The sequence below is a fragment of the Sapajus apella genome, unplaced genomic scaffold, assembly GCF_009761245.1.
Source record: "Sapajus apella isolate SASKATOON/1434 unplaced genomic scaffold, GSC_monkey_1.0 scaffold16, whole genome shotgun sequence".
NCBI classification, from domain to species: Eukaryota; Metazoa; Chordata; class Mammalia; order Primates; family Cebidae; genus Sapajus; species Sapajus apella.
The window spans coordinates 28,153,406-28,178,789 of NW_022436956.1; the positions used below are offsets into that span (position 1 = coordinate 28,153,406).

Here is a 25,384-nt window from a genome sequence, read left to right on the forward strand (position 1 = left end):
GATAGTAATAGCTAGCGAAAAGTTGATCAGTAACAAAGTATTAACTAAGTATTAATTAAGTACTCAGGCAGTACATGGCCAACAGCAAGTACTCACAGATGGGTTCAGTCAGCTACAGGCATCATCCTCATCAATCATTATCATCTTTTCCAGTTTATACATAAGGAAACCTACGCTTTGAAAGGATAAGGAACTGAACCTAGGTCAGTTCTTTCATTTAATCGTCAGGAGAGTTGAAATTCAAATTCAGGCCTGACTTCTTCCAAATCCTTCTTTTCAAACTATTATGTAACACTGCCTCAAATGATTTTCTTATAAAACTTGAATCTCCATGAGAGCATGGATTAGTCCATGCTTGAGATATGCAAAAACATAAAATGTGTAATATGCAGTTATATGACCTGGACTTACTCCATTCTGATTACTTATTGATAACAGTGGTAAATCTTTTCATAGAAATATCTGTTCATTAATATACACCAAACCCCCATGACATGAATTTATTTATATAACAAACCTGCACATGTACCCTCCAAATGAAAATAAAAGTAAAATGAAAAAAGAAATAATGCAGATAGTTTAACAGAGCCTGAACAATCAAGGTTTGTGATAGTATGACATTTAACCCTTTACTGTAGCTTAGAATAAAATGCTCCCATTTGTTATGCTTGCCAATTTCTGAAATCTGACAAATGTTAGGACCATTTATTTTTCTGATGTCTTCTGTGCTATCTCATTGAAACTTCAATATGATGTAAGATGCAATAAAATCTTATATAGATGTTTCTATTTTAAGCAATTTTCCACAGTTCTTTTACATACAAATATATAGTTCTTATAATAGTTTTGTTTATTGCTAAGTTAATAAATGCATATCAGGGTGAATTTCTGAATTTATAATTATAATGAGAAAATTTGAGAAGGGTACTTTATATCATTTTCCAATTTAAGTAAAAATGCATTGATGGCAGAGATACAAATGGTGCCATTGAATCTGCCCATTCATTAAATAAAAAAAATCATTGATAGAAAATATTGAAAAGGAAGTCATTTACTTTACTCGTTAGGGCTTCTCTTCAATGAATTGTTTTTCTGTAGTGTAGCCAATCAGTAACTTTTTTTTCTTTCAGGGTCTCTTTACATAGAGATTTCAAAAAACAACCTAAAAGTCATATAAATCAAGAACATATTTACTGTTTTATGTTTTTTAGACAGAATTTGTGCTATTCAATTCAGACTTTTTATAAATTAATCTTTAAAATGTATTACATATAGAAAATAATATATAATAATGTATGCATGCATACATACATACACTGATTCCATATTTAAAATTAAGATGAAGATGATAAAGGCAAAAGAGAATAAAGTCTAATTGTGATGGTAAATGTGGAAGTTGATACCTAGGAAGAAAAGCGAAAGAAAAAACAGGAACCAATGGAAAAAATGAGAGAGAGTGGAGTCCAAGCGATGAGGAAGAGACCAGCAGAAGGAGAGACAAGCACCAAGTGAAGAGAGGAAGATGAAGAAAGTATAATTCCAGAAAGCAGAAGAGAGAAGAAAGAAGAAAGCAAGATAGAGAAGAAAAAAGAAATAATTGGAAAGAAATGTGAGGAAAGAGAGAGAGAGAGACTATACAGAAGTTTAAATATATGAATATCAGATGTCATTATTGCCATTGAAAAATGTGATTAACTCTAGAAAACTTATCAAGGCTTTTGCTGTAATGTCAATCTTTTAAAAAATTGTATACTATTTTTTAAACTATATGTATCTTCCTTACCATGTCCTTAAGATCCTAATAACAAGAAAATATGTATTATTAACAACACTTCTCCCCCCAAAAGCATATGAAACATATATAAAACAATCCGTAAATATTTTACGAGACAATTATTTTATTTTTACTCAAGCTATAGCCTACAGTATTTTGAAAGCCTATTTTAGGTGGTGAATTTAGAATGTCTTCTTCCTCCTATTCTCTGGCCAATACTGATCTGGTTCTCTACCATATTGTGATATGTTTGAAAAAGGGAACCTTATTTTATCTTTCTATCTTTATCACCCAGAGTAGAGCATTACTAGTAAATAGAAAATGCTCAATAAATATTCTAGTGAATAAATGAGAGTAATATAAATAAAAGGATGAAACACTGAAATTTTACATAAAGTGGGCATTTAATTTCATAAAAAATATGAAGCATGATTTCATTTTATTTTCTTATAAACAAGACCTTGGTGAATGGTACAAGGGAGCAAAGTAAAAATATTCACAGACTTAAAAATCCAAATCCCTATAGTTTATTCCATATTTGTTCAGTGCCACCAGCTTTTATCAACTAGCTTAACTATTTAGCTATAAAGAAGGAAAATACATGTAATAAGTGCATTCCATATGGTAGTAGAACATACACGAAACTGATGCACAGTCCCAGTTGGTCGACTTTTAGCCTGTTCTTTCTTAGTAATTGCAACTAGCTTCTTTTCCAGGTGTGTTTAGTCTAACCTGAGTCCAATCCAAATAGCTATAGTTGTGGCCATACCCTAACGTCACCTTCCTTTCTTACTGGTGCTCATTGTTCGTCCCCTCTGAAGGTGTTCATTAGGCTACCAGGCATAAGTTTGTGTTCACTAAGTTTTCCATTAAATACCACCTCCCTAAATTCTCTAGTGAAAGGGCACAGAAAGGAGGAATAGATTTAAATTATGGTACCCTCAGATTCTTTATCATATGATCCAAATTCCTTTAGTGTTATAATTAATATTTTTCATTTATTTTTAGCTATATATGAACATGCTAATTGATAGCTATTTTATGGTAATGCTAGCTTAATGATACCTGGTTTTATCTTTTTATTTTTAAGAATAAGTGAACTGTCCACTAATCTAACCAGTGCGATGATTAGTATCTTTTCAAAGTACTATAATAGTTGAAAAATGACTTATGTGAGTCCAGACAATTACTTTGATTCATTTGTAACCTCCTAGATTTATTTTCTGAAAGGAGTATTATTGTAATGACAGTTAAATACAGTTACTTTGACTCGGTTTATCCTAATTTTATTAGTATTTTGCACATTGAAAGCTTTTTAATTGGCTCATAAACCAGTTTCATGATGTACCTGGGAGTATCATCTTGAATAAAAAATGTTTTCCTGTTTCATTTTTCACTGATCTTACTTTCTGCTTCACTATTGTCTTTAGAAAGTATCTGAGTCACATATAAATAATTATTTCTCTTCAGAACTGTGCATTTTAAACTGGCTAAAATTAGATTTTAATTTGCTCATATGAATGCAGTAACACAGTATTGCTAATAAGACATTTTTATTTTCCCTGTTCATCAGATAATATATTAAATTTTGTGAACCCACTATGTGAAGAGTACTGATCAAAATTCCATGTTACTTTCACAGGTGATGGAAGTCAAAGGACAAATGATCCATGTTCCGGAATCAAATTCCATTTTATTTTTGGGCTCTCCATGTGTGGACAAGTTGGATGAACTCATGGGCCGAGGGCTCCATCTCTCAGACATCCCTATCCATGATGCCACCCGAGATGTCATTTTGGTTGGTGAGCAGGCAAAGGCTCAAGATGGCTTGAAGAAAAGGATGGATAAATTAAAGGCAACTTTAGAAAGAACTCACCAGGCCCTGGAAGAAGAGAAAAAGAAGACAGTGGATCTTCTGTATTCTATTTTTCCTGGTGATGTAGCCCAGCAACTGTGGCAAGGACAGCAAGTACAGGCCAGAAAGTTTGATGATGTCACCATGCTCTTTTCAGACATTGTTGGCTTCACAGCCATATGTGCCCAGTGTACTCCCATGCAGGTCATCAGCATGCTGAATGAGCTGTACACCAGATTTGACCACCAGTGTGGATTTTTGGATATTTATAAGGTAAGGATGTTTAGTTACTTATATATAAATGTTTTTAAATAGTAAATTGTCATCTTAATTAAATTGGTTTTTTTACTTAAGCTTGATACTAAATAATTGACAACTCTTTAATTTAGAAATCTTTATAGAGAATACAGCTATTTCTTCTTTATGAATAACTTTCAATATGAGTTGATTTGTAGTATGGACACAGATAACTGTGAAGAATCATGACATTTCTCAGTAAGGAAGAATTCTATATAGCTACTCCTCTAAACTTATTTTTATTAAAAAATTAAACTTGTTGAATCCTAGGCAACTTTTCACCACATAATTATTATTGCTTAGAAAATGGGGTTCCAATATAAACTTAGAATTTTATTTTGATAGTTAAAAATAAATAGCAAGTTATATTAAAATATGCATTGTATTATCAAATATGCTAATCAGTATTTTGCACTGCATCATTAATTGAGATCTTTCAAATTCTAAAAAGAAAAAGAGAAAAAAAAATCTTGTATATAAATACTCTAGCTATTGCCCAAATGACTAATGGGTTTTAGAGGAAGTACCTTAATTTTCCAAGCTACATAATGGAAAAAGTTTCAAAACAGTTACTAACTACCATTTGTTGGTTTGATTTGGAACTCCTTATTAATTTCTTATTAAGATCATAGGAATAGGTTGAGTCATCTAGCTCCATATCTACCTAATTGATAACTCTACAACTTTATCTAGAATCTTACGTAGATTGCACAATGTCAGGGCACAGGGCTTTTTTATATGAAGGACATCCAGTACTTTTAGTATAAATAATTGTGAACTGCAGGTTTTATTTTTTTTCTTTACTAATACATACTGACCAACTACTTATTTTTATAATGTGATCTTCACATAAGCAGATTTGGAAAGAACCTATCCGATTCACTTTGTAAATTTCATATTATCATCCAGAGGGTGTTTTTATGAAGGTGTGTGTTCTTTAGTTCCATTATGTAGAATATGTAGCAAATGTTACATATTTTACTTGAGTTTCTTCTGAGTGGTAAACATTCAGTATGAAATATATATGAGGGACTTTCCTTGTTATAGAAAATAAAGTTCTTATAAATTATCTTTAATTCTCTTATAATTTATTGGTATATAATTTGCAGTAGAGGTAGCCAAATGTCTGATTCTAAACTGGAGAGATACTATAATGCTATACTGTCACTTCCAGAAGAGAGGAGATCAGCTGAATTTGGCAACATTTCCTTCCTCCAGACTTGGGGCGCTATTACACCAATCTCTGCACACAACCGATCTTTTCCCTCTAAACTACTGGATTTGCAGTGTTTGCTTCCTCTAGTTAAGCAATCATGGTTTTTTATTTTTCAGCCCTAAATTCATACAGTTAAGTGAGATGATAAATAAATAAATAAATAAATTCTTTGTAAAAAAAAAATGAGAATCCTTGATAAGCACAATTATATGTTCGTTTTTTTGTTTTTTGTTTGTTTTTGAGATGGAATCTCACTCTGTCGCCAAGACTGGAGTGCAATGGCATGATCTTGGCTCACTGCAGTGTCCACCTCCCAAGTTCAAGTGATTCTCCTGCCTCAGCCTCCCAAGTCATTGGGATTACAGGCACACACCACCATGCCCAGCTAATTTTTGTATTTTTCTAGAGATGGGGTTTCACCATGTTGGTCAGGCAGGTCTTGAACTCCTGATCCGCCCACCTTAGCCTCCCAAAGTGCTGGGATTACAGGTGTAAACTACCATGCCCAGCCGTATCAGTTAGATTTTAAGAAAAGAAAAAATGTGATACTTCTGAGTATACCAAAGCACGTTCAAAGTTTTAAAATATAATTTGATTTCTTAGACATCAAACATTACTTTCCTTGACATAAGCTAGGATATCTCACAGAAAGAAAAACAGTAGAAATATTCTCTGTGATCTTCAAATGTTATTAAACCACAGACAGTTTCATATAGTCATCAATAAAAATTAACAAGTTTTAACTCACAAAATGTTTATATATATGTGTGTGTGTGTGTGTGTGTGTATAAAATAATTCTAGTTCACAACTTATAAACTAAACTTTCTTAGGAAATTTTGCAGTGAATTATAACTAAATAAGATTCCATGGCTTGGTGTTCTTAACGTACCTTCAATACTAGGGTATTAGCCAGGGTTCTCTAGAAGGACAAGACTAATAAGATAGATGTATATATGAAGGAGACTTGGTTAAGGAGTACTGACTCACACGATCACAAGATGAAATCTGCAAGTCGTGGAGCAAGGAAGTCAGTTTGAGTCCCAAAACCTCAAAAGGTAGGGAAGCCACCAGTGCAGCATTCAGTCTATGGCCGAAGGCCTGGGAACCCTGAGCAAACCACTAGTGTAGGTCCAAGAGTCCAAAAGCCGAAGAACTTGGAGTCCAGTGTTTGAGGGAAGGAAGCATCCAGCACGGGAGAAAGATGGAAGCCAGAAGACAACCAGTCTCATCATTCCACATTCCTCTGCCTGCTTTTATCCTAGTCACACTGGCAGCTGATTAGATGGTGCCGACCAGGATTGAGGGTGGATCTGCCTCTCCCAGTCCACTGACTCAAATGTTAATCTTCTTTGTCAACACTCTCACAGACACACCCAGGAACAGTATTTTTTATTCTTCAATCCAATGAAGTTGACACTCAATATTAACCATCACAGCTAGTAAGTGTATATATCTATGATAAGTGAATAGGGCAGTTTTGGCTGCTTAGGATTAGGGAGGTTGAGTCTGGGAGATCCAGACTTGAAATACAATATATGTTAAATCCATAGCAATAATGGTGTGACCAGGGAAGAAAAGACAAAAAGAGGTATTACTCCTGTACAGAATTTTAAAACGTACATTGGTAGAAATGCTTTAAAAGGGATATAAACTAGAACACTTCTATTTGACCAGCCTGATTTGTAATAATCATAATCATTCTAGCGTATTTCCTAGAAAATATACACAGTGCTACTTTAAGCCATGATCTATTTGCTAAATTTTTAATTGCTATTGAAATAAAAATCCCAGAGGCAGTAGAATTTTTTGTAAGGACCACAAATCTTCTGATTTTATGAAATAAAAAGAGCTTCGCTAGATTTAAGTGTGTGTAGAAGTTGGGTAATTATGTATAATAACCATACCACAGAGAAAAATAAGGTACAGCCAACCTTTTATGTTAGAAATGTGAAAGGAAGCCAGGTAAAACTAGATGCCAAGAGGAAAGAACTAGATGGAGTGGCCCACATGGGGCTTTCATAGTGTGCTACAACATGTGACACTAGTCTCTGAATTTGTGGTGGCCTCTTTCTCATTCATGTCATTACTCCGTGTTTTCCTATCATTAGGTAGGTGACAGAGTAAAGGATTATAATTTTAGTGGTAGAATTCAGATAAATTAAGATATAATAAGACCATTCTGCTAAAATAATCAAGCTTTCTATAAAGTAGGGGGTTGGAGAAGAAGCTGTGGATTTTACTCTGCATATATAAGCACTGAGAAAATGAAGGCCTTTACAATGCTTAACTGCCAAGATGTTACAGGTGTATGAATACTAAGTAACAGCTAGGCAAATAGAAGAAAGCCTGGGTTATAATTTTGTTTCTCTTGTAATTAGAAAGGCAAATTTTCAGGGAAAGTCAACATAAAACAACATACTACATAACATTTTGCTTCTCAGATTGTTCTCACATTAATAACATAAAGAACCAGCATCTGATTTTGTAAATTAATGGCATATACATAACAATAATAACAAATAATGGCATTGGCTATTGAAGCAAATTAATGTAGATTTTGCCTTATTTAACATTTGTCTTTGGCAAAATCTTTGATTTTATATAAGCCAGGGTGAAAGACTTCTCCAATTTTTCTCATTCCATTCTGCCAAGGCTGCAGCATTCCAGTGTTATTTTAAATACAATCTTTAGCATTCCCATCTTTTCACCTTTAAGCACTTTAACTTGACTCTTCTCCAGGTCTGTATCCCATTAAATAAAGATATTCAGTGCATCAGTCTCATAGTTACATCATAAGCATTTCAGTAAGCTTTCCTATACTCAAAGAGCTTAGAATAGCATCTGGTACATGGTAGTAAATGTAAATATTAGCTGCCAGTAGAACTTCTCAGACAGGCATATCTATGTAGACACACAGGGGTGTGTGTTATGTGATTGTATGTGTTTGTGTGTATGTGTATATATATACATAGTGTGTCCAGAGATTTTTGGAAAAGAACAAAATTTTAATCCTTCCATGAATAACATGTGGCATGTACATTTTCAGATTAAAAAAAAACTGAGTTTTGGAAAGGTTAAATAATCTGGATAACATAGCTCATAAGTCAGAATTTGAACTGAGACTTGTCTGATTCTAAAGCCTATAGTTTTTGTACAAGTTAGGCTGTGATCTGGACAAAGAATAAATTATAGAAATAAGGAATAGAAACTGTTTAAAAATGATGTTACAGAATCAATAACTGTAGTTATACTGAGTTGGAGATTCTCCCATCTGCCATCTTTTCTCTTTGTTAGAAACCAGCCAGCACCTCTGTCTTCACTCCTTCTATGAAAAGTGGTATACCAACAGAGGTATTTGGGGAGCAGTGTTCCCAGCTGCAGGCAATAAGAGGTATATTTTTAAAATAATGAAATGGAGTAAAAGTTGATCTGGTTTTAAAAATCATCTTTCCCAGGTAACTAAAAATGTTAGTGATAAAACACTTTTCCCTGTCAGAGTAAAGGTAGAGGCGGCGTATTCCTATCACAGCCTTTAAGTGTGGTTTGTAAATGTCCATGGTGTTAAACATTGAGTGTCAGGTTTGGATTGGGAAGAAGGAACAGTAAGACAAGATAGGGCAACCAGGAAAAGACCAAAATTGTATTAGATTAGGGGACCTCATGTTGAAAATCTGAAAAACAACAACACAAAGTTCATATTGGCATGGAATGCAAGTATTATAAGTCTAGCTGGAAAAGCAGAGTTCAGGCCAATTAGCAAAGTAGGAGGAAATCCAGGCACACTCTCAGGGAATGCAAGACCTTGGGACTGGGCACAAGGGTACTAGATGACAGGAATTGGAAACCAGACAGCATGTCTAGGTAGAAAGTACAAATATGGGTATCAGTGCAGACTATGATAAAGCAGCATAGTCTTTTCCCTGGACAGAATTAGGCTTAGAATCAGAAGGTGCACAGGACAAGTCTATAGCATCAAAGGGGAACTGAATATGGCAACATCATCAAAGGATATAGAGATGTCCACTGAGCTTTTAAATGCTAAAACAGGATTAGACTCACTGAGATACTAGAGTTAGGAGGTTGGTTATATCCCTCCTTGAAAATGCAGAGAATGTGCTTGGAGACACTCTTGGAATTAACACAATTTGAAAATTACAAGATACATTGAGTCCTTCTAAAAATCTTTTGAGGCCAATGAAAACACTGTGTTAACTTTATAAATTCCTAACTCCATGAATACAATACCAATTAAAAGAGACAGAAAAGCCATTAAGATTATGTACATTATTTAATTTATACCAGTATATTATTATGCTTTAGTCTTCTATTAACTGTAGACTCCTGCTAACTATAATTCCTTCACCACTTTGTGGGAAAAAAAATCTAGACATTCTGTCTTCATACATTTTGTGCTGTCATAATAGAACACGTGAGACTGGGTTATTTATAAAGAACAGAAATTTAATCTCTCACAGTTCTTAAGAAGTTCAAGATGAAGGTGCTGGCATCTGGTGTGGGTCTTCCTGCTGTATCCCCACATGGATGAATGCAAAAGAGCAAGAAAGAGCAGAGGTGAACCTATTCCTACAGGTTCTTCAAATAGTGGCTCTATCCTCATGACCTCCCATTAGATCCCACCCTTAACACTGTTGTACTGGGGATTAAGTTTACAACACATGAATTTTGAGGAACACATTGAAACCATAGCACATTCTAAAATTAAAAAAATGCAAAAGTGAATACTGATAAATATCCATGAGAGAGATGCTTGTGCATAAGTTTACATATAAATGATCAGTGTTGGCTTTTGAGTGTGAATGTTAATATCCCAGGGAAACTGAGAGTCAGGCAAGCCCTTCTGGTCTGAGTATCTTGGTGAAGACTGCCAGGGCTCTGCATTGATATACTCGCAGCACCTGAGCTTGTATATTGAATAAGGAGCTATAGCAGAGTTAAATCCCCATCTTTAACCTTTGTAAAAGCTGAAAACAGATGTTTCTGACACAGAATTTCAAGGCTGCACAACTTTATGCCTCAAGAATTTTGATTCGTCTTGACATTTGATATAAAGCTACTAAAGAGCTCTGTTCTTCACTGGACCTTCAGCCAGCCTTCAGAAAATGCAGCAAATTCTCAAGGAGATCACTTTAGCATGAATTAGATTTAACAGAAAAATGAAATGCCTCACTTCCACCTTGTTTTGTTGTAAAACAGCCTTTCAAAGTACTTAGGTACTGAGGGTATTGTTAGAATTTTATAATTATGTATATGCCGTTTTACTTCATTTGCAACATGAAATGCCAGTTCCATTTAGTAAAGAGTAGCTGCTTCATTTTTTCCTGAAGATTTACATATTTTCTCTTTTAATGATCAGTGTACACACTTTTAAAATTGAGTACTGTTAAAGATTTATGTTAATTCTCTTCAGTAGTATCCATCAACATCAACATCATTTACTTTTGCTATTTTGTTAGAAATGAAGCAACAATGTTTTTTAGTAAGTTAAGAAAGAATTCTTAAGTAAAAAATTTATTCAACTCATTCATCACTCAATAAACATTTAGAACTCATTTGATAAGGAGGCATGACTTCCATAGAACCTTAAAAATGTTATGGAAATTAGCATGTATTTTTAGAACAATTTTGATGAATAGAAAAGAACTCATTTGTATGCTTTAGGAGGTAAGGTGAAAGTCACAGATAAGCATTCTGTTCTGATAGTTGTTCTATGGGGGGAGTTATATTGTCAGTTTCAAAATACCATAATGCTGTAAAAATTACCTGAAGATGGTTTAACCTCATTTATATGTTTGCCTTTGGCAGCACTTTGGTTGGAGATAAGGAAGAGGTAAGGGTAAGATATTTTTCTTTCATTCCATTCAGCTGAGACTATGGAATCCCAGTGCTATCTTGAGTGCACTAGTTGGAGTTCTCATTTTTCCACTTTTCATGGCTTATTTAATCTCTCTGCCTCAGTTTTATCATCTGTAAATAAGAGACTAATTTTATCACTTTATAGTCCTATTTTATGAGCTTTTAAATGAGATTTATGTAAAGTGCTTAGAACAGTGTCTGCGTCATGGTAGTAAATGTACATATTAGTTATTATTACTTTTCAAACAGGTATATCTGGTCCTGTATGAGAAGCATGTGTGTCTGTGTGAGTGTGTGTGTTGTATATGTGCAGGCATTTTTATGTACGTAAACATTGTGTATCTAATGCTTACTAGAAATAGATAAAATGCTTATTTATTTGGATTTATTCTTTTAGATTATTAGAATTGCATTGTATGCCAAAGACTGTGAAGGAAGGGTAGTGAGAGAAAAAAGATAAGGAGGGAGGGAGAGAAATAGCTTTCTGAAATGCATTATTTGTGTTACCTTCATGGGGCCTCAAAGATTCTTAAAGATGGATCCATCTGCATACTCTGAATTATAATATGGAATTTATAAAGATGACAATGTTTCGTAAAGTCATAATGACTTGTGGGATGTCTGTGACCAATACTATGAAACTGAGCCCCGAATGTCTATTTTTTATATTCTAATATGACAGCCTGAATTATTTTTCCTCTATTTTCAAAGAACATTTCTTTTAGTGTTGTGGCATATTCTGAAGATAGAAGACTAAAATACTTTCAATTGCTAAGCAGAAATTAATATTAATGAAGTGTCTTGCTGAATTTTTCAAAGTGTTTTGTGGTTATTTTTGTCCCTATTGATATTTAATTTCTAAAGAGTGGTGGCAGCTTCAGAGATATTGATGTTTTTGATTTTTACAATCAAGTGGTATGAACTGAATATTTAAGACCACCCCCCCCAAATTTATGTGTTGAAGCCCTACTTAATGTGATATTATTAAGAGGTGGAGTCTTTGGAGTTAAGTTTAGATGAGGTCTTGAAGGTGGGATCCTCAGTGATGGCCTTAGCGTCATAACAAGAAGAGACCTGAGCCTGCTTTCTCTCCTCTTTGTGAGGACACAGTAAGAAGGCAGCCACCTGTAAGCCAGGAAGAGAGCCCTCACCTGGGAAGTGAATTGGCTGGCATCTTGATCATGGACTTTCCAGCCTCCAGAACTATGAGGAATACATTCCTGTTGTTTAAGCCACCTAGTCTATGGTATTCTGGTATAGCAGCCTGAGCAGACTGAAATCCCAAGAGAAGATATATCACTTCTACAGGCAGTGTGGAAATTTATTTATGATACAAGTATCTAGTAAGTTCTCTTAGCAGATTAGTCCGTGTCGCTAGGATCTCTTACATGTAATAAGAATAAATGCTACCCCATGATGCAAATGAAAGATTTTCATTAGCCTTATAGAGTTAACTGTGTTATTACACAGTATCTCTCTTTTATATATATCAATAAACTGCGAAGATATTAAGACTGCTCATTTATCTTTGCCACTAACCACTTCAGCAGAACAGTATTTACAACTTGCTTTTAGTTTGTACATAGGGTGAGTTAACGAAAATGGAAATTGATTTTCTAGGCAGGACAGCTATCTCTCACTTATCTGACAGGATAGCCTTAATACAATGTGCAAATCTCACTGAATTGAGGTGTTCTATTACCTATTTTAAATAAACCTTTAACCAATGCTTTTATGTAGCAGAAATGCTGTAAATACTTCTCCCGCTAAATACCACTTAATAACAGTTATTTTAAGAGTAAAAATTTCTGAAAGCAAAATGAAATTAACAGAATTCACATTTAGTAAGTACAAACTGTGTTCCTGAATCAGTGTTAAGTGCTTAAGTTGTGATATTTATTTTACTTTCTAGAACAATCTTGTGGAATAGGTGTTGTGATGTCCCTTTTGTCTTTTTAAATTTTTTATTTTAATTTTTGTAAGTCCATAGTAGGTGTATATATTTACGGGGTACATGAGATGTTTTGATACAGGCATGCAATGCATGATAATGACATCATAGAAAATGGGGTATCCATTCCCTCAAGTATTTATTTTTTGTGTTACAAACAATCCAGTTAGACTCATTTAAGATGTACAATTAAATTATTAACTATGATCACTCTGTTGTGCTATCAAATACTAAGTGTCCCTTTTGAAGATGATCTTAGTAAATTGCAAATGTTACTTGAATTTAGTTGTGATTTAGTTTAAAGCTCATATTTTAGAAAGCAGTGGTTTCAGCCAGGCATGGTGGCTCATGCCTGTAATTCCAACAGTTTGCGGGGCTGAGGCAGGCAGATCACAAGGTGAGGAGATCAATACCATCCTGGCTCACATGGTGAAACCCTGTCTGTACTAAAAATACAAAAATTAGCAGGGCATGGTGGTGCGTGCCTGTAGTCCCAGCTACTCGGGAGGCTGAGGCAGGAGAATTGCTTGAACCCAGGAGGCAGAGGTTGCAGTGAGCTGAGATGGCACCACTGCACTCCAGCCTGGGTGACAGAATGAGACTCCATCTCAAAAAAAAAAAAAAAAAGAGAGAGAGAAAAAAGAAAGCAATGGTTTAAATCACTCATGTGTCAGATAGATAGTGTTTCTAGTTACCTAGATGCAGAACCAGGACAAAAACATTGTTCTGGCATTTATATATTATAGGTTTGTGCAAAAGTAATTGTGGTTTTTGCCATTACTTTTAATACATAAATGAGATATTTATTTATTTACAAATTGGTATGTTCTCCCCAGCAACTTTTTGTCTGACTGACAAATTACCAGAGTTCATCTTTTAAAAATAAAATCAATAGTATGTCACAGGACTATGCTGAGGCTGAAAAGAACTAACAGCCAAAGGTCCTTATTACAAATATGAGGCCCTCATTGTAGTAATTAAAGGATGAGCATGACTTTGTAAATTGCAATTTGAATTCTAGCCTAGAGGTAAAAATATAACTAGGTTTCCTTTTTTAAGGTTTTCAACAAATGTGCACTATTTTTGAATATGTGTTAGACATCATAAATACTTGTTCTCTTTGGCTCCCGGAGGTTAAAGAGAATCTTTGTGCAAAAGTTAAAAGAATAATTTCAGCACAGTAGAAGATCCTTATGAAAATCCGTGTTCCTAACAATGAAACAGACTGGCTGAAGCATATGCTCTGATCACAGCGGTGATACGCCACTACCTTTTGTTGGGGCAGGTAGGAACAATTCCCAGTAGGTCCCTAATTCTGTGAGATTCTAAGAGTCTAAATTCTTTGTGTTGGAGCTGTTTGTAGTTTGCTAGGAAAATGTTTTCACACTGCAAATCAATGCTGTTGCCTACCTATTAATAAATTATTCATCCATGGCAAGTTTTAAATGATTTGTGTTTATTTTTACAAGCATCTTTTAAAGTGGAAAGATGAGAATTTAACTCTGTCATCTTAAATTTGGGTTAAAATGAATATAAATGTTTATAAGTTTTGATGCATTTTGCAAGTTTTGAAATGAGTAACATGACTTTTGAGTTGGAAAAATTTGCTTCAGGCTGAAGCAAAATCCCTGTTAGACTGCTGATCTAGCTGTATATTTTGGGGGTGGAGAGCGTACACATGTACAATATATTGGAATCTATGAAAGCTGTCTATTAAGATAATGCTGTTCTTAAGATTGTTCAAAGCAATTTTCCATGTTGTATTTTCCTATAATAATCAAAGTTTAATATTGGATAGCTTTTTATGCTGTCATCAAAGGGCAACTTTGTGTCTCTCTCTTTTTCCCTTACTAAATTCTATAACTAGTTTCACTGCCTCATATCCAATGGGGCATATTTCAGCACTCTGATTAGTATAAGGTCCTTTGACCGTCAGAGAGAGCTCAGATGAGGACTGTTGTTATTGTTTATGACAGTGAAATGACAGCTAAATGTAGGGGAAAGGATATTAAAGTCTGAAAACCTGATTTTAATTATATCTTTGTCACCTAATTGAGTAAGTCATATAACTTATCTGTGTTCAGCTTCTGCATCTATAAAATGGGAGCAATATTATAGGTCTCACATATATGTTGCAGTTGACAAAGAAAATTTGTTCAGCCAATGATTGTTGTTTGGAATTTGTCTATTCATAATTCAAAATAATAATGAGATATATATGTGGGAAATTGTTGTAAATTAAACAACAGTAGCAGCAGTTGACTCCATCAGGAGTTATTCATATGAAGGAAGACCAAAATCAGAGAGAAGGTCTTGAGGAATTTGCTGTGAAAGAAGGGACAGGGACTGGTTGAATGCCTAATACTTGCCAGGTATCATGCTAAACTTTTTATATATGTTTATTCATTAATTTCATTTTTAACAAATAATTAGTCATCATATACTGTGTTTAAGTAGTCTAATCTAGGCCTTGGGTAATAACACTATTGAGATGTTTTATTTATTTTATTAGATTTGGATTTTATTTTGGGTTTTATTGTATTTATGTATTTGTTTATCCAGCTTTTTTGAATTATATTAATAATTAAATAAAAATTGTATACATTTAAGATTTACAGTGTGATGGTTTATGCATAAATTGTGTAATGATTATTACAGTCTAATTAATTCATAGTTGATCTATTAGATATAATTACACTTCGTGTTTGTGTGTGTGTGTGTGTGTGTGTGTGTGTGTGTAGTGAGGACACTTAAGATCTACTCTCTTACCTGATTTCAAGTATAAAATACAGTATTATTAACTGCAGTTGGCTTACCATCTGGTAGGTCCCCAGAATGTAGTCACTTTATAAATGAAAATTTCTGCCATTTGACTAACATCTTCTCAGTTTTTCCACCCTCACCCCTTGACAACCACCATTCTACTCTCTGTTTATATGAGAAACACAGAGAGTTATTTAAATTCTCACTGTAAGTGAGATCATATAGTGTCTGGCTTATTTCACTTAGTGTAATGTCCTCCAGATTCATTCACAAATGGCAGGATTTTGTTTTTTATTATGGCTGAATAATATTTCATTACATATAGCTGTGTGTGTGTGTGTGTATGAGTGTGTGTATCAGATTTTCTTTATTCATTTATCTGCTGATAGACACAGGTTGATCTTGCATTTTGGCTATTTTGAATAATGCTGCAATGAACATGGAAGTGCAGGTATCTCTTCAACATACTGATTTCATTTCCTTTGGATATGTATCCAGAAATGAGGTTGCTGAAAATTATAGTAGTTTTACTTTTAACTTTTTAGGAACCTTTATAGCGTTTTCCATAATGGCTGTACCTATTTACATCTTCACAAACTGTGTACAAATGTTCCCTTTTCTCCATACCCTCACCAGCAATTGTTATCTCAGACTTTTGATAATAGTTAATTTAACAGGTGTGATGTGATATCTCATTGTGGCTTTAATTTGTACTTCCCTGATGATTAATAATTTTGAGCCCTTTCATATACCTGTTGGCCATTTTTATGTATTGTTTTGAAAAATGTCTATTCGGGTCCTTTGTTCATTTTAAGATCAGACTGTTTGGTGTTTTTGCTATTGAGCTGTATGAGTTCTTTGAATATTTTGGATATTAACCTCTCATCAGACATGTGGTTTGCAAATATTTTATTCCCTTCTGTAGGTTACCTTTTCCATTATGTTAAGTTTTTTGTTTTTTTCTATACAGAATATTTTTAGTTTGCTGTAATCCCACTTGCTTATGGCTTTTGTTGACCGTGTTGTTGGTGTATCTGAAAAACTCATTGCTAAGGCCAATGTCACAGAGCTTTGTCCTTAAGTGTTTAGCTAAGAGTTTTACAGTTTTGAGACTTACATTTGTGTCTTGAACCCATTTCGAGTGGATTTTTATGTATGTCGTAGGAAAAGGATGTAATTTCATTTCTCCAACCCAATCTAGCTTCCCAACCAATATATTGAAGAGAAGATCCTTCTTCCATTGTGTATTCTTGGTGCCCTTATAAAAGATTGTGTAGATTTAGTTCTGGTATCTCATTCTGTTCCACTAGTTTTGTGGTTTTTTTTTTTTTTTTTTTACGCCAGCACCATACTATTTTCGTTATGATTCCTTAGTGATTACTTTGAAATCAGGAAATCCAAAGGCTCCAGCTTTGTTCTTTATTCTCAAGATTATTTTGACTATTGTAGTTATATATGAATTTTAGGATTACTTTTTCTGTTTCTGTGAAAAAGGCCATTGGAATTTTGATAGGGATTGCATTGAATTTGCAATCACTTCAGGTTCTGTGGGCATTTTTATAGGATTAATTTTTCCATTCCATGAACACATATTTTTCCATTGATGTGTCTTCTTAAATTTCTCTAACCAATATATTATAGTTTTCAATGTACAGATTGTTTACATCCTTGATTGAATTAATGTTAAGTGGTTTATTTTTTCATTGCTAATTTAAATGGGATTTTCTTAATTTCTTTTTCAATATTATGCTGAATACGACAGGGAAGAGAGGGCATCATTGTCCTGTGCTGGTTTTTAAGGGAATGCTTTCAGCTTTTGCCCATTCAGTATGATGTTGGCTATGGGTTTGTCATATGTGACTTTTATTATTTTGAGGTATGTTCAATACCTATTTTTTGAGAGATTTTAACATGAATAGATGTTGAATTTTATTGAAAGCCTTTTTCTGCATCTATTGAGATAATCACATGATTTTTATCTTTAGTTCTGTTTTTGTGATGAATCACATTTATTGATTTGTGTATGTTGAACCAACCTTGCAACCCAGGGATAATGACTACTTGATGATAGTGGGTAGGCTTTTTTTTTTTTTTTTTGAGATAGTCTTGCTCTGTTGCACAGGCTGGAGTGCAATGGGTAATCTCAGCTCACTGCAACCTCTGCCTCCTGGGTTCAAGCAATTGTCCTGCTTCAACCTCCTGAGTAGCTGGGATTGCAGGCACCTGCCACCATGCCCAGCTAATTTTTGTATTTTTAGTAGAGACAGGGTTTCACTGTGTTGGCTAGGCTGGTCTCGAACTCCTGACCTTGTGATCGACCAGCCTCAGCCCCCCAAAGTACTTGGATTACAGGTGTGAGCCAACAGTGGGTAAGGTTTTTCATTTGTTGCTGGATTCAGTTTGCCAATATTTTATAGAGGATTTTTGAATCAGTGTTCATCAGGATATCGGCCCTAAGTTTCTTCTTTTTCTTGTATTTCTGCCAGGTTTTTGTATCAGGATGATGCTGGCCTCATTGAATGAGTTAGGAGGAGTCCCTCAATTTTTTGGAATAGTTTTGGTAGGAACTGATATAAATGAGTTCAGTATAAGATATATAAAACCAAATTTTATTGGTGTTCTAAAGGAATCAAATATATTATTTTACTGAGGACTGGGGATCCTTTCAGAAAAGATATGGTATAAGAAGTGAACTTGGAAGCATGTGACAAATTTGACTTCTGGAAGAGGGACTAGGGGAGGCTTTTTTGTAAATCTGTACTTATTCTGAGGGGATAAAAGATAGTAAATCCATGGATACATAAAAATCATAGAATTTATGGGCTAAGATTGTCTTCTTTAAAAAATGAATTTTGAGGGGTGGAGCAAGATGGCAGATTAGAAGGTCCCACTGATTGTCTCCTTCTTAGAGACACCAAACTGAACAACCATCTGCACGTGCGTGCGCGCACGCACGCGCACACTCACACACACAAATACCTTCATATGAAGCAAAATCAGATGAATACTCACAGTATCCAATTTAAACTTCATATCGCTCAAAGAGGCACTCAAGAGAATATGGGAAAGACAGTCCTCAACTGTTGACACTACACCTTCGCAATTTCACCTGCAGGAGCTGCAAAGCATGGAGAAATTTGTGCACTTGAGAGGGGACTGCAGTGATTGTGAGACTTTGCATTGAACTCAGTGCTGTCCTGTCACAGCAGAAAGCAAAACCGGGCTGAACTCAGCTGACACCCTCACACAGAGTGAGCATTTAGACCAGCTATAGGCAGAGGGGAATCACCCATGCCAGTGGTTAGAACTTGAGTTCTGCCAAACCTTGCCACTACAGACTAAAGTGCTCTGGGATCTTAAATAAACTTGAGTCAGTCCAGGCCACAAATACTGCAAGTTTAGTGCTGAGGTGGGCTTGGAACCAGTGGACTTGTGGGAGACACAAGTTACTGAGATACTAACTTGGCAGCTAAGGAAGTGCTTGCAGCACCCCTCCCCCAACCCCAGGCAATGCAACTTACATCTCCAAAAGAGACTTCTTCCTTTCCCTTAAGGAGAGGAGAGGGAAAAGTAAAGAGGTCTTTGTCTTGCATCTTGGACACCAGCTCAGCCACAGCAGGATAGTGTACTGGTCAGAGTCATGAGGTCACCATTCCAGACACTAGTTCCCAGACATTTCTAGACACACCATGGACCACAAGAGAATCTACTGTATTGAAGGGAAAGATCCAGTTTTGGCAGGACCCATCATCCAAAGAGTTACCTTGGGCCCTGGATAACCACAAATGATACCCAGATCCTATTCTGTGGGCCTTGAGTAAGACTCTAGGTGCACTGGCTTCAAGTGAGACTCGGCAGTCTTAGTTGTGATGGCTATAGTGACCAATTCCATCTGGTTGAGAAGAGCAGAGGGGAAAGGAAAGGGGCCTTTGTCTGACACCTTAGGTACCAACTTGGCCACAGTGAGGTAGAGCAACAAGTAGGCCATTTGAGGTTCCTGATTCTAGGCCTTGCTCTTGCATAGCATTTCTAGACCTGGCCTGGGCCAGAGGGCAGCCCGTTGCCCTGAAGGATGGGCCCCAGGTCTGGTAGCACTCATTCAAGCTGACTGAAGAGCCCTTGAGCCTTAAGTGAATATCAGCAATATATTCACTTAAGCTTGTCTTCAGGCTCACTAATTCTTTCTTCTGCTTGATCAATTCACATGGTTTCAGGGTGAGCTCAACCACACTAGAACAGAAAACCAGGTAGACTCCTAAGGTTTTTATTTCAATCCTTAGCTCTCCAGATGGCATCTCTGGACCTCTCTGGGCCTTGGGGTAACTCGCTGCAACGAAGCCAAGGACACAAGCCTGACTAACTTTGCCACCTGCCGCTTTTAAAGCCCAAGGGCCATACGAAAACAAAGGCAGTAGGTAGGTTGTAGTTATAGCAGTGTTGCGTTGGCTTTAGGTCTGACCCAGCACTGTCCCAGTATTGGTGGCCACAGCATTGTTTGTGTCCCTCTATCTGAAGCCCCGGGTGGCTCAGCACAGAGAGAGAGACTCCCGTTGTTTGGGAGAAAGTAAGGGAGGGAATAAGAGTCTCTGCCTGGCAATCCAGATAATTCTTCTGGGTCTCATCCAAGACCACAAAGGTGGTGCCTCTATGAGCGTACAAAAACTACAGCGTTACTGGGCTTGGGGTGCCCCCTAATGCAGATCTAATTCAGATGGCAGTAGACCTAGAACTTAGATCACAACACCCAGGTCCTTGCAAATACCTGGAGATCCTCCCCAGTAAGGACATGTATAAACAAGACCAAACTATAAAGACTGCAATAAATTCTGAACTCTTCATGAACAGACACAGTTGAACGTCAACTAGCACCAAGATCATCCATGAAAACATGACTTCACCAAATAAACTAAATAAAGCACCAGCGACTAATCCTGGAGAAACAGAGATATGGGACCTTTCAGACGGAGAACTCAAAATTGCTGATTTGAGGAAACTAAGAAATCTAAGATAACACAGAGAAGGAATTCAGAATTCTATCAGATATATTTAACAAGGAAATTGAAATAATTAAAAATAAGCAGAAATTCTCAAGTTGAAAAATGCAAGTGATATACTGAAGGATGCATCAGAGTCCTTTTAATAGTAGAATTGATCAAGCAGAAGAAAGAATTAGTGAGCCTGAAGACAAGCTATTTGAAATACATTGTCAGAGGAATAAAATAAAATACCTAGGAATAAACTTGACCAAATAAGTGAAAGAACTCTACAATGAAAGTTATATAACATTGATTGAAGAAATTGAAGAAGACACAAAAATGGAAATATACTTCATGTTTATGGATTGGAAGAATAAATATTGTTAAAATGTTCATGGTACCCAAAGCAAACTACAGATTTAGTACAGTTCCTGTCAAAATACCAATGACTTGCTTTACAGAAATATAAAACTTAATCTTAAAATGTATATGGAATCACAAAAGACCCAGAATAGTTAAAGCTATACAGCAAAAAGAACAAAGCTGGAGGAATCACATTACCCAACTTCAAATTTTACTACAGAGTCGTAGTAACCAAAATAACGTGGTACTGGCATAAAGACAGACACATTGAGCAGTGGAACAGAACAGAGAACCCAGAATATATCCATACATCTACAGTTAACTAATTTTTGACAAAGGTGCCAAGAACATACATTTGGGAAAGGACAGTCTTTTCAATAAATGATGTTGGGAAAACTGGATATGCATATGCAGAAGAATGAAACTAGACCACTATGTCTTGCCATATAAAAAATCAAAATAAAATGGATTAAACACTTAAATCTAAGACCTCAAACTATGAAACCACTAAAAGAAAACATTAGGGAAACTCTCTAGGACATTGGAGTGGGCAAAGATTTCTTGGGTAATATCCCACAAGCACAGGCAATGAAAGTGAAAATGGACAAATGGGATTACATTAAGTTAAAAAATTTCTGTACAGCAAAGGAAACAATTAACAAAGTGAAGACACAACCCACAGAATGGGAGAAAATAATCGCAAATTACCCATCTGATAAGGGATTAATAACAAGAATATATAAGGAGTACAAACAACTCAATAGGGAAAAAAATCTAATAATCTGATTTTAAAGTGAACAAAAGGTCTGAGTATATATTTCTTAAAAGAAGAGAAATGGCAAACAGTTATGCAAGTCAAAACTACAATATGATAGTATCTCACCTCAGTTAAAATGGCTTTTATCCAAGAGACAGGCAGTAGCAAATAATGGAGAAAATGTGGAGCAAAGGGAACACTTGCACATTGTTGACGGGAATGTAAATTAGTACAACCTGTATGGAGAACAGTTTGTAGGTTCCTCAGAAAACTGAAAATAGAACTATCGTACAATCCAGCAATCCTACTCCTAGGTATGTGCCCAAAAGAAGGGAAATAAGTATATGGAAGAGATACCTGCACTCCCATGTTTATTACAGTACTATTCACAATAGCCAGGATTTGAAAATTACCTAAGTGTCCGTCAACAGATGAATGAATGAAGAGAATACGGCACATGTACACAATAGGGTACTAGTCAGCCATAAAAAGAATGAGATCCTGTCATTTGCAACAAGATGGATGGACCTGAAAGTCATTAGGTTAACTGAAACAAGCCAGGCACAGAAAGACAAACTTCCCACATTCTTACTTGTGGGAACTAAAATTTAAACAATTGAATTCATGGAGATAGACAGCAGAAGGATGGTTACCAGACACTAGGAAGGGTAGTAGGGTAGTCATGGGGAAGTGGGGATAGTTAATGGACACTAAAAAGTGAAAGAATGAATAAGGCCTAGTATTTGCTGGCACAACAAGATGATAATAGTCAAAAATAATTTAATTGTACATTCAAAAATAACTAAGGGAGAATAATTGGATTGTTTGTAACTCAAAGGATAAATGCTTGAGGTTATGGATATTCCATTTACCCTAATGTGATTATTACACATTTCACACTTTTATTAAAATCTCTCATGTAAACATAAATATGTATTGTGTACCCATAATTAAAAATCAAAAAATTAATAAAAAAGAAACTGGAAAACAAAAATCCTAAAAAACAAATTCTTAATGAAATATTTTCACCTGATACGCTAATTGGATCACAGAATTTACTTTTGTGACATCAATTAACATTATTTAGCATCACTTATGTGTTTTTTCAAAATATAGCAGACATTTGCCATTCTCTGAGGGTATGTTTAAAGTTCTGGTAAATCAGAGATCCTTGAAAAGTAATAGACTCAATATTATTTTAGAGTGGATGAATCCTAGGTAGAGCAATAACTTTGAGTATTAATATGGTGGTGGGAGGTACAGAAAGTTTGCAAAGAACATTGAGTTATCCATTCTGATTGGAACATGGAGTAAATTACAATGGTAGAGGTGGATGAACCTGGGAAACTGGAGCCCTGTTGTTGAAGATCTTACAGGACTGTTTATCAGAAAGAAGTTTTGAATTACCCACATCTAACAATGATTTAGAATGAAATTTTGATGTATTTCTGGATATTTTTATGTATTTCTCTTTCCTAACATGCCTCAGTATTCAATATCCTTTATGACAAACAGCCTGGGATGTAGAAACAATATTTTCCACACAATGGAGATTCTTGTGCAGGAACTGGAATGCACATTGAAAGGTCTACTGGGAGTTTTATCAGGAGGAGAGCTTTCTGTGATAGGCAGTCATTTGGAATCCATTTTCCTTCATTTGGGAGTAGTTCCCAGGCCAAATCACTGTTCTATTTATATCCATGACCTCCTTTTCAACACTGTACCAGCTGAGCACTGTAGAGACATCCTTAAAAGCACCGTATTTGGGTCAAAAATATCAACCCAAATGAGTATAATTAGACAGATTTTTTTTAAAAGAAAGAATGAAGAGGTATTTTTTTGTTTTGTTTTGTTTTTTTTAAGTATCCTTATCAGTAAAATCCTTAGTTAAACTTGTTTCCATTTGGATTGCTAAATCATTATGTACAATGAGCTTGGGTGTGTTTAACTGAGCTCAACAAACTTTCTTTGGATCATTGAATGCCTACTGTGCCAGATGATTTTCAGCGTGTGTTGTGTGCGTGTGCATATGCACATTTGGACTGGTCGTTGTGGTCTGCACTTGCAACAAACAAGGAAATATCTGGAAAAGTTTATTATCCCTATGGATAGAGTGGAAGACAGAAAATGAGTACATGGGACTAACTGGGGTCAGGTTAGAATGGCTTTTCTCCTTTCTGAAAGCCACTGCTCTTTAAAAAAAGGTGAATATCTGGGTGAATATTGTACTATTTTTAACTCACTTCATATACAGAAATCTTCAGACCTTGGGAATCATTAAACAACTGGAGCTTGCGAATGCAGATAGCTGGGCCTCATATCCATTTTTTGATTCAGTAAATCAAGTGGATCCTGGGAATCTAACTTTTAACAAATACCCTATTGGTGATTCTTAAGCAGGTTGTCCTGAATTTTGCAATTGAAAACTTTGTTAAGGGCCAGTTCTGACCCCTAAATGTAGAAATTGGATGTAATTTAAAGCATCTAATTGAACTCATATGTGCATCCTGATAACTGCACTCAGGTCCCGGGATATAAAGTTAATATCTAGTAGGGGGAGAGGAAATACACACACACACACACACACACACACACACACACACACACACACACACACAAACAGGCTTCACACACCCACACGCACGCACACACACACGCACGCACACACACACACACACGATACATACTGTGAGAGTGATAGAAATTTGTCCATCAGATATGGTTGTAAGAAAGTTACAGATTCTCCCCTTGCCAAACAAAAAGAAAGAAAATTACAGATCCAGAAACTGGGAAAGAAAACTTGAAAATACTGCGGGCTGAGTCCTGAGATAGACTATGCCTAGTTTGCAGTTTTGTTTGGGATGTACCCTGAAAGAATTGTGTACTCAGTGAAGTGGAAATAGTTTTTCTTTTCTTTTTGCATCTTCTCCTTTAAAAGTAATATATGCATCCATGAGGCTTTCAGGGGGCATTTTGAAAGAGTAAAAAAGCCTAGTTTTAATCCATCCTCTCTCTTAGGGTCTCTGATAATAATCAGCTTTGAATTTAAAGCTGTAGTGGAGAAAAAAGCTGCCCACATCTAAAAATAATGGTGGGCTTTAGGAACAGGTGACCTTTTATTTTCCTGAGCCTATGCAAGGAGTGGACACCTATGTACACAGATTCTTCTCTCTGAAGTGCCAGTGTAGGTTAATGGCAATGCCAACTGAGGACTTTCACTACTTCACATGACAGATAGTAAGCCCATAGAAAGTTAGAGGTATTACAAGGTTACTTTAATGACTTTTTATCACTCCTTAGTTTTACAGATATTACCCATGACTTCACATGGATGACAAGTATGGAGCTCCAGCCTCTGTAGCATAAATCTCAATAATATACAAAATTATTGCTAGAATATTAACCTTTAGCATCATAAAATAAGATCATATAATGTAGATGTTAATATTTAATGACTACAAGATTACTTACAGAAACGAAAAAGAACATTCTAATCATTTTGCTTTTTGGTAATCACATTTATGGGGAAGAATAAAATTAAACTGTTGCAGTAGATT

The 25,384-nt window shown here is 35.4% G+C and overlaps 1 protein-coding gene across 1 annotated transcript in view; it reads left to right on the forward strand.

Annotated features, from left to right (window-relative positions):
• Positions 1–25,384, forward strand: part of GUCY1A2 (guanylate cyclase 1 soluble subunit alpha 2) — a 325,706-nt gene that overhangs the window by 193,094 nt on the left and 107,228 nt on the right. Inside the window, exon 5 of the mRNA XM_032285701.1 lies at positions 3,417–3,902. Coding sequence (XP_032141592.1) covers positions 3,417–3,902 — 486 coding nt within the window. The remainder of the gene's footprint in view (positions 1–3,416; positions 3,903–25,384) is intronic.